The 10,160-nt window shown below is 44.5% G+C and overlaps 1 protein-coding gene across 1 annotated transcript in view; it reads left to right on the forward strand.

Annotated features, from left to right (window-relative positions):
* The first annotated feature begins 8,341 nt into the window (after nt 1-8,341).
* SLAIN1 (SLAIN motif family member 1) overlaps nt 8,342-10,160 on the forward strand; it is a 46,665-nt gene continuing 44,846 nt past the window's right edge. Inside the window, exon 1 of the mRNA XM_018565386.1 lies at nt 8,342-8,943. Within this exon, the coding sequence (XP_018420888.1) occupies nt 8,536-8,943 (408 nt within the window). The 5' untranslated portion in view covers nt 8,342-8,535. The remainder of the gene's footprint in view (nt 8,944-10,160) is intronic.

Here is a 10,160-nt window from a genome sequence, read left to right on the forward strand (position 1 = left end):
ATGGAAAAAAATACTGGCAAGCTGGAGTCAGGTGATATAATTGGGCAGTGTAGTCAGATTTTGGCAGTGGTTAGTCATAGAAGACATAATGGAGGTGGCATGAACAAAGAGGGCAGGCTAGGTGAAACTATCTGAAATAAAAAATAAAATGAACAGATAGGTAAATAATTGTTTCATCTCAGATTTTTAGAAAAGGAGAAAGTCAAAGTCAATTCAAGGTCAGAATTAAAAAAAATCTGTATACATCTACACATACAGTATCTGTTCATTAATACACATTTTCTTAAAGACACATTTTAATCTGCTTATATTATGAATTCCCTGCCCCCCCCCCATCAACAAGATAATTGAAATTTTAAATAAAACCTTTACATTGCATACCTTATTTTACACTCAGTGACGTATGATTATTTTACACACACTGGGTGCTTCCCACTGTGCTTCCCTATGTAATGTAAGGCATGGTGCTGTACATAGGTTCATGAAAACATCACAGTGCCCTGCCTCAGTGCTCCCTGTTACAGGCACCGGGCTGGCTCTTGGAAGAACCGTCTGAATAAGGCCTTAATGCAAGGGTCCGCAACCTTGGCGCTCCAACTGTGGCAAAACTAAAATTCCCATGAGGCATTACAAGACTGTGACATTCACAGGCATGATTCATAGAGACAGAGGCATGATGGGATTTGTAGTTTTATCACAGCTGGAGTGCCAAGATTGCCTATCCGTGTATTAATGCATCATAAAACACTATATTAGATCTGGAGGCAAATTAATTCCCTCTAACACCTAGGTTATTTTGCCAGCAATTGGTAATTTACTACATGTTCTGAATGACTGCGCTATTGTCAATGCAACATTTTCTATTTATAAAAAACAGCTCCTCAAGCTCAGCTGAATATAAAACCAGCAAAGGCCTCACAAGGGTAATAAGGGGATTTATTATGTCCTTGGAATGGGAGAAATATAGACACTACCAGTGCCGACCTCCTTCTGAATTTGCTAGTTGCCTGGCTCCCTCTGGTTTTTGGTTAAGGATGTGTGGGAGCTTGGTGAAAACCAAGATCACCCGAGCCAAGCTCCTCAAGCTCAGCTGAATATAAAACCAGCAAAGGCCTCACAAGGGTAATAAGGGGATTTATTATGTCCTTGGAATGGGAGAAATATAGACACTACCAGTGCCGACCTCCTTCTGAATTTGCTAGTTGCCTGGCTCCCTCTGGTTTTTGGTTAAGGATGTGTGGGAGCTTGGTGTGAACCAAGTTCACCCGAGCCTGTGCAAAACTGTCAGTGACAATCCTCTACCTGTCCATACCACTGTCAGTTTTGCTCCTAATGTGAAAGGGGGCTCCTGAAGTGAAGAGGGGCTTCTGATGTAAATGGGGGCTTTGGATGTAAATATAGGATACCTGGCATGAAGGGGGGGGGGCTCCTCTTGTAAAGGGGCATTTCTGATATGAAGTGGGGCTCCTGATATGTAGGATGGGCTCCTGATGTGACTGGACTGAAGGGGGGTATTCTCATGTGAAGAGGGCTCCTAATGTGAAGGACGACATGTGATGTGAAATGGGGACTCTTTTTGTTTTGTGTGTGTTTCTGCATGGGGTCCTTTAAAACCCATACCAGACCCCTATCTAGGATAAGAGTCTGGTATGGATATTGGAGAGGCCACACATCCTTTTCACAATTACTTTTTGGGGTGCCTGGAGACTTTGCATATGTTTAAAGGGTGCCCTGACTGAAACAAGGTTGAGAAACGCTGCACTACACAATCTGATTGTGCGATCTCCTTTACATCTAACAACAAGCATGTATTACAATGACAAACCTAAACAATCCATTTAGTTAGTGTCAAATCAGACAGGCCCCTGTATTACACAGATGATGATAGATGTAATGGAGAGTGTATGGGCAGCCTCACTGCCCTGTATTACCATCAACAATCATGCGTGTATACAGCAGCTTCATTTTGAGCAGTTCATTCAAACGAACCGATTCATGAACTGATTCAGCGGTTCACTTGCTGAGTCTGTTGACAAGTAAGTGAATTGAAGCTCAGGAGTAGTGATGAGCTCGGGAGTGTTCGCAAGCGCCTCGTGCCGAGCCCGCCAGGAAGCCATCAGCGCGCAGGGCCAATTACAGGCACTGAGACATTTCCCGATCTCTGCAGCTGCGGACCGGGAACATGTCTCAGTGCATGTGATTGGCCCTGCGCGCTGACGGCTTCCTGGCGGGCTCGACCCGAGGCGCTTGCGAACACGCCCGAGCTCATCACTACTCAGGAGGAGCTGACTAACCAATTAATCAGTTGATTCATAATAAGTGAGTTAACACAAGGCTATGTTCACACCATGCCCAGACTAGATCAGAAGCAGATCTGCAAACGCAGTGCAGTGCGTTTTTCCCCCGCGTTCCGGTGTGTGTTTTTTTAGTTTAAAATTGGCTTTCAGGTGCAGTCCAGTGTGTTCCAGTTTTGAGGCAAACGACACCTCGCTATAATATATGTGGATCCCTTGTGATGGGCTCTAATGATCCATTAAAAAAATTCCCATGTGGGTTGATCGCCGAGCCCTAAATGGTTAGCACAAACATATGTAAAAATGGCTGACAAATAAAAAAACTTCCAAACACAAAACTGTATGAATTCATTAAGTTCAATATAACATGATAGTGAGTGTGAAAAAAAGTATTTGCGATTCCTTCTTTTCAGTCCAAATAATTGTTTTTTTTTCTTTATCACCACCGTGCTCTTTTTCCTTAACTTTCCTTAACAAGTAATGCATTTTGCAGTCAAAATTAGGCAAGAGGAATACATATTAATTAGGGCTGGTAATGATTAAAAATTTCCTGTTCGATTAATCGAAATTTTTTTTAATCGATTAATCGATTAATTTCGATTAATTATAACGCTATTAATTATAACGCTATTTGCTATCTGCAGACTTTTTTTTTTTTTGCAGTTGTCAGAATAAAAAAGGCATACGAATGCATAGCTAGATTCCTATTGGCTATTTCACTTTGCAATAGCCTATAGCAAACTAGCTATTGCACCCGCCCCCTGCTGCTGTCAATCACCAGAAGAGGACCTGATAGAAAAATTCAGGTCCCCCTCTGCTGATTGACAGCAGAAGTGGGCGGGTGCATTAGCTAGTTTTCTATCGGCTATTGCAAAGTGCAATAGCCAATAGTAATCTAGCTATGCAATCGTATGCCTTTTTTTTTCTTTTCTGACTGACGGTCAGGCCGCGGCTCCCGATGTCAGAAAAGAAAAAAACCAAAAAACGATCCCAGGGAAAGGTTTAATCTGCTCGATTGAGCAGATTAAACCTTTCCGGTGAAAAGTGTGTCTCTCCCGGGCGGCCGGGAGAGTTAGGAAGTGTACTCAGCGGCCCAAGCAGCTCCATCAGGTAACGAAGGGAAGGGGGAGGAGTCCAGTGACGTCACGGACATCGACATCACCGGACTCCTCCCCCCTTCCCTTCGTTAGCCGACAGAGCCACTTGTGGAAGGGGGGAGGAGTCCGGTGACGTCGATGTCCGTGACGTCACCGGATCTCCGACGGAAGACCCGGAAGCCGGCGGAGAGGTGAGTACGGAGCCAAAGAACTTTGATCGATCAAAATAATTTTGATCGATCAAAAAAATTAACGATTAATCGAGGGATTAATCGTTAATTTCCGCAGCCCTAATATTAATGGGTACTCCACTAGGGAAGTCAGAAATGGAAAAAGATCTGGGGGTCATAGTAGACCACAGATTGCATAACAGCAATAACAGCATGCAATGCCAGGCTGCGGTAAACAAAGCGAGCAGAGTACTGTCTTGTTTTAAAAAGGGAATGTACTGTAGAGACAAATCTATAATTTTGCCATTTTACACATAACTGGTTCGGCCTCATCTGGAGTTTACGGTCCAGTTTTGGTCACCAATCCACAGAAAGGATGTCCTGGAGCTAGAGAGAGTCCAGAGAAGGGCAACTAAAGTAGTTAAGGGGCTGGAGGACCAAAGCTATGAGACAAGGTTATTAAATTTAAACTTGTTCACGCTAGAAGTGAGGAGACTAAAAGGGGACATGATTTTGATGTACAAAATGTTTAGTGGGGTGCAACATCAGCAATAAACTTTTTACAGTAAACTCCATAAAGGTGCCCATACACTGCTCGATTCTCGTACGAGAATCGCGGGAAATCCCGCGATCGTACGAGAATCGAACAGTGTGAACAAAGACGTGCGACCGTTTCTACTGTACGATCGCACGTCTTTTGTCTAAGGAGCATGTTAGAAAACCAGCCGAGAATCGTACGATTTTCGGCTGGTTTGAAAGGTGCTCGGGAGACAAATGCCGAACGGGCCGCCCCTGAGGGTGGGGCTTCCGATGACCGCAATGCTGAACGGGCAGTGTACGCGTGCGCACACCGGCCCGTTCGGCATTTGTGCGATGATCGAGAGTACGATCTGCCTGTCCAAGATGGGCAGATCGTACGTTTTTTTAATCACTTTACAACCATTGCAAGACTAAGGTCTTGCGATGGTTGTACAGTGTATGGCCACCTTAACAAGGACTAGAGGCCACCACCTAAAATTGGTGTAGAAAAGATTTAACCACAAGGGGCGTAGGGGCTTTTTTTCAGTTAGAGCGGTTAAAGTCTGGAACTCGTTGCCACAAGCAGTGCTATCAGCAGAGAGTATTGAATCATTCAAAAAGCATTTAGACACCTTCCTCAGAGACCATAACATACAGGGGTACAGGTACTCTTAAAAACTAAACCACAGGGATTCATATACACATGCACAGACACACATAGGGTGAACTTGATGGAGCTGATGTCTTTTTTCAACCTCAAATACTATGTAACTTGTTTTTTTTTAAAACGTCTGAAATCGGCACTTTCCAGCTGTTGCTGGTCACCTTTTTACGTGCTGACCATGGATCATTTAATTTCTCCACTCCTTCATTTGCAATCCTTCCGACCAGGTAACCGGCTCTGTTTTTTTCAAAGATTCTTCTGTCAATTCCTAGGTGATAACTCATTGCGATCTACCTTTTTTGTGTGGTTTTCTCCTCCTGCTATTTGTAGTTAGTCACCGATACTCAAACAAACAGAAAAGTGCTCTCCATTGTGCAGTATTTGATAAAACATTTACAAGAACGATAAAAACTTTGCGCTTTGTATAAAATCCTCTCAGCTGAGACAGGCTTCTCTCATGTGTGCTGTGATATCCATGTGCACCGCCCACCTACGCATTTTCGTCACTTCCTCTTTGGTGTACGCTGTGGGAATAACTCAGCAGCACTAGGAAGCATTTTATTCGTTAGGATATCGGTATTGATGCATGCATTCATTATTCCATCAATAATGCACAGACTCCTAACTCCAGATGCAGCCATACAAGACCAAATCATTACAGATGTTGAGTACTTCAAGGCTCTCTTGGTGCAATTTGGCTTGAATTCTTTACCAGGACACTTCCTATAATATGAGGTACCAATATTTGCAGCAATGGAAAAGGTTGACTCATCAATAAAACATTTTTTTCCCCCAGTCAGCTGTCGACCAATGTCAATGTTTCTTAGACCACAGTAGGCGAGCTTTTCGCTGGCGTTCCGACAGTAGAGGCTTCCTCCTTACACCGGCCCGTTCGGCATTTGTGCGATGATCGAGAGTACGATCTGCCTGTCCAAGATGGGCAGATCGTACGTTTTTTTAATCACTTTACAACCATTGCAAGACTAAGGTCTTGCGATGGTTGTACAGTGTATGGCCACCTTAACAAGGACTAGAGGCCACCACCTAAAATTGGTGTAGAAAAGATTTAACCACAAGGGGCGTAGGGGCTTTTTTTCAGTTAGAGCGGTTAAAGTCTGGAACTCGTTGCCACAAGCAGTGCTATCAGCAGAGAGTATTGAATCATTCAAAAAGCATTTAGACACCTTCCTCAGAGACCATAACATACAGGGGTACAGGTACTCTTAAAAACTAAACCACAGGGATTCATATACACATGCACAGACACACATAGGGTGAACTTGATGGAGCTGATGTCTTTTTTCAACCTCAAATACTATGTAACTTGTTTTTTTTTAAAACGTCTGAAATCGGCACTTTCCAGCTGTTGCTGGTCACCTTTTTACGTGCTGACCATGGATCATTTAATTTCTCCACTCCTTCATTTGCAATCCTTCCGACCAGGTAACCGGCTCTGTTTTTTTCAAAGATTCTTCTGTCAATTCCTAGGTGATAACTCATTGCGATCTACCTTTTTTGTGTGGTTTTCTCCTCCTGCTATTTGTAGTTAGTCACCGATACTCAAACAAACAGAAAAGTGCTCTCCATTGTGCAGTATTTGATAAAACATTTACAAGAACGATAAAAACTTTGCGCTTTGTATAAAATCCTCTCAGCTGAGACAGGCTTCTCTCATGTGTGCTGTGATATCCATGTGCACCGCCCACCTACGCATTTTCGTCACTTCCTCTTTGGTGTACGCTGTGGGAATAACTCAGCAGCACTAGGAAGCATTTTATTCGTTAGGATATCGGTATTGATGCATGCATTCATTATTCCATCAATAATGCACAGACTCCTAACTCCAGATGCAGCCATACAAGACCAAATCATTACAGATGTTGAGTACTTCAAGGCTCTCTTGGTGCAATTTGGCTTGAATTCTTTACCAGGACACTTCCTATAATATGAGGTACCAATATTTGCAGCAATGGAAAAGGTTGACTCATCAATAAAACATTTTTTTCCCCCAGTCAGCTGTCGACCAATGTCAATGTTTCTTAGACCACAGTAGGCGAGCTTTTCGCTGGCGTTCCGACAGTAGAGGCTTCCTCCTTGCTTTGCGGCCTCTAAGGGCTTGCTCACACCAAGTGCGGAGCAGATGCAGAGCAGAGCAGAGCAGTTACAGAACACATCAAAAATGCATCCAATGTATTCCAATGGTATTTTGAGCTCTAGTTCACACCACAGCGTTCAGTTCCAGAACATGTGGAAAAACTGCAGCATGCCCTATTTATTCTGCTCTGGAACGCACAAAAACGCATGGAAACACATAAAAAACACATGCAAACGCCATAGAACTCACTGAAAGCCCATTTTAGGCTAAAGAAAAAAAAAGTCCTGGAACGTACAAAAACGCGGCAAAACACACTGTGCTGCATGTGCAGAAACTCATGCAGATCTGGTCCGCATTTGATGTGAACAAGCCCTTAGTCCAAAAGAAAGTAGTCGGCGATAGACTGTCAAAGCAGAGCAAGTCACAGAAGTACCCTCTGACCACCCTCTTGCCAGCTCAGGCGATGTCAGCATCCTATTTAGGGGGCTTAATGCGGTCTAGATCTGCATGAGTTTCTGCACATGCAATGCAGTGTGTTTTGCAGCGTTATATTTTTGCATAAAATAGGCTTTTAGTGCGTTCCAGGGCGCTTGCATGCGTTTTTGATGCGTTTGCATGTATTTTGGTGTTTTCCAGGGCATGGTGCAGTTTTTCCACATGCTCTGGAACTGAACGCTATGGTGTGAACTAGAGCCCAAAATACGATTGGAATACATTGGATGCATTTTTGATGCGTTCTGTAACTGCTCTGCATCTGCTCCGGCAAAGCCTCATAAGCACTTTATTATATCTTAACGATGAACATGGATGGTGTCCACTGCGTTTACAATGTTTTGTACCATAAAAGTATTTGGAAAATAAAAAACAAACATAATAATGTTGATTTGTTTTCAGATTTGAAATCTACATTGTTTCCTTCAATTTCATATAATTTTTTTTATTTTCTATGATTGTTACATTTGTATCTATATTCAAAGATGTAGAATTCTATGTAGAGGCAGGTGTTGCAAGACTTTTGCACACCTCTGTATATATATATATATATATATATATATTAGAGTGTTCCCACATCCTTAAGGGTTAAAGTATCAATCTGAATGAGGATCTCCTCTCATCCAGACTAAAGTGTGTCATCTCTCTTATCTCCCTGCAAGACTGTCTGTCCCTTGCAACTGCTGCAACCTGACCATTGATTCAGTGTACTGTGTTCTACTGGAGACTCATATGATCCTTTGATTCAGTACCTGTAGTACTGGTGTCATGATTGTTTGATTCAGTGTACTGGTGTACTCAAAAGTGTTGTAAATTGTGATTGTCAGTGTTCTGTTAGCTGGCTGATTGGTTGCAGGGAGGGGCTGGCAGAAGCCAACCTCTCTTACTCTAGGATTATATTACCAGACCTGCTGTCCTATTGATTCAAATGAATCAGTTCAGTCTGATGAATCGACTCAGCCAGTTCACTGAAAAGAACGATTTGTTTATGAAGTGGACATCACTAGAGGTCTGCTGATCAGCAGCCCCCAGAGCCTGGCTCCTCTTTGTTCCATTGTGTGTACCCCCCTCTCTCTCTCTTTCTCTCTCGTAGCATTGGTGGGAGGGAGCCCGGCGTTCACATCAATATTCCCTCAGCTGACAGAAGGATGCAGCCTGCACACAGCCGCCATCCCTGACCGAGCCTGGCCGCAGACGAAGGAGCATGGCGGAGGTGAAGTGTGCCAACGGGATGGTGGTGAACGCCGAGCTGGAGGTGAAGAAGCTGCAGGAACTGGTAAGGAAGCTGGAAAAGCAGAACGAGCAGCTTCGGAACCGAGCCAGCGCCGTCAGCAACTGTACCGCCAGCCCGCACCTGCTGCTGCCACCTACCCCTCCTGCAATGCATCAGGCGGGCACATGTTTGTCCCGACCCAACGGACTCTGCCTGCCCAGCCCGGTGCCCACTCTGCTCTGCGGGAGCCTGGGATACTTCAACAGCAGGCAGCCGCTGGCCTGTCTCAGTGCCACAGAGGGGCCACTAGCTGAACATTCAGGGGTCACCACCGTCCTGGATGAAGTGGACATCCTGGACCTGGAGGATGGCTATGGCAGTGAAGACGAGGAGAGCTGGTAATCATTGATGGGGAGTACTGAGCTAGAAGATGGGGGTACCAATCTAGAGGATGGTGATGGGGGTATTGATCTACAGGATGGAGATGGGGTACTGATCTAGAGGATGGAGGTACCAATCTGGAGGATGGAGAAGGTGGGGTGCTGATGGAGGTGGGGGTACCGATCTAGAGGAGGGGGGTACTGAGGGAGATGGGGGAGTACTGATCCAGAGGATGTAGATGTACTGTCATTGTGTAGTAGCAGTCATTCCAGCATCATTTTCCATTGGACTGGCACGGTGGGAGTAAACAGGTTGGCTGGAGTTAGTAGATGCATGCCTTGAATGCAGATCAGTGTGCAGGGGCGGCCTCACCAGCACTGTATAGGAGGGTGTGTTTTTACACAACATCTACTGGAATAAACAAAATGTGTTTTTAAACATCTCTTGAAACAAAAAAAGGATTTGTTTTTATACAACATCTTAGAGAGAGAGAGAAAAAAAAAAAAGGATGTTGATCTGTAACTTGGGATGGATGGACGGCCCTGAGCGGTCATTGCTAATAGAAAGGGCCTTGATTAGCCAAAGAGGATTTGTGCTGTCATTGCTTGGCAGCAATCTGTTCAGGCTTTGGGATTTGGAAAATCCTCCAGGACTGCTTGCTTTTATTTGCTCACTTAAATCCTGACTGGTCTAGAGCTGGGAGCCTTGCTATGAGGGTGTTGCATTGTATGCGGGCTTCTTTTTATTGCTTTTCGAATGGCACGGCGTGGCATGTTGCGTCGGATTGGTGGGGTAGAGGGGTGGGGGGTGTTTTGTTTAGCATCACGCCATCTCTGTGGTCCTATGCTGTGCACCCTACAATATGGTGCTGAGTGTATGCGTTGCTTTCTGTTCCTCAATGTAGACCATCTTTATGAGCTGGGTTTCCCTGTACCAGCCTTGCGGGGATCAGGGATGGGTTATGGTTTCCAGAACAGATGAAAGAAACCCATGCTTAGAGATGTACAGGGGTCACCTTTGCTGCCTCGCTAAATGATGCCACTTATCTGACTGTTATGCTGATCTGTAAACACATCTGTAGTTCTGACTTCACTGGTTGCCTGCTTGTTCCAAGTCGGTGACTTTAGGTCAGCTTGATAGCCAGGCAACTTTCGAATGTGCTCCGCTGTCACTGTTCCCCATTTCTTTCAGCGCAAGTTGTGTTTAAAGCCTATCTCCAGGAAAACAAAACGCCT

Source organism: Nanorana parkeri, unplaced genomic scaffold (assembly GCF_000935625.1).
Source record: "Nanorana parkeri isolate BGI_ZX_2015 unplaced genomic scaffold, ASM93562v1 scaffold838, whole genome shotgun sequence".
NCBI classification, from domain to species: domain Eukaryota; kingdom Metazoa; phylum Chordata; class Amphibia; order Anura; family Dicroglossidae; genus Nanorana; species Nanorana parkeri.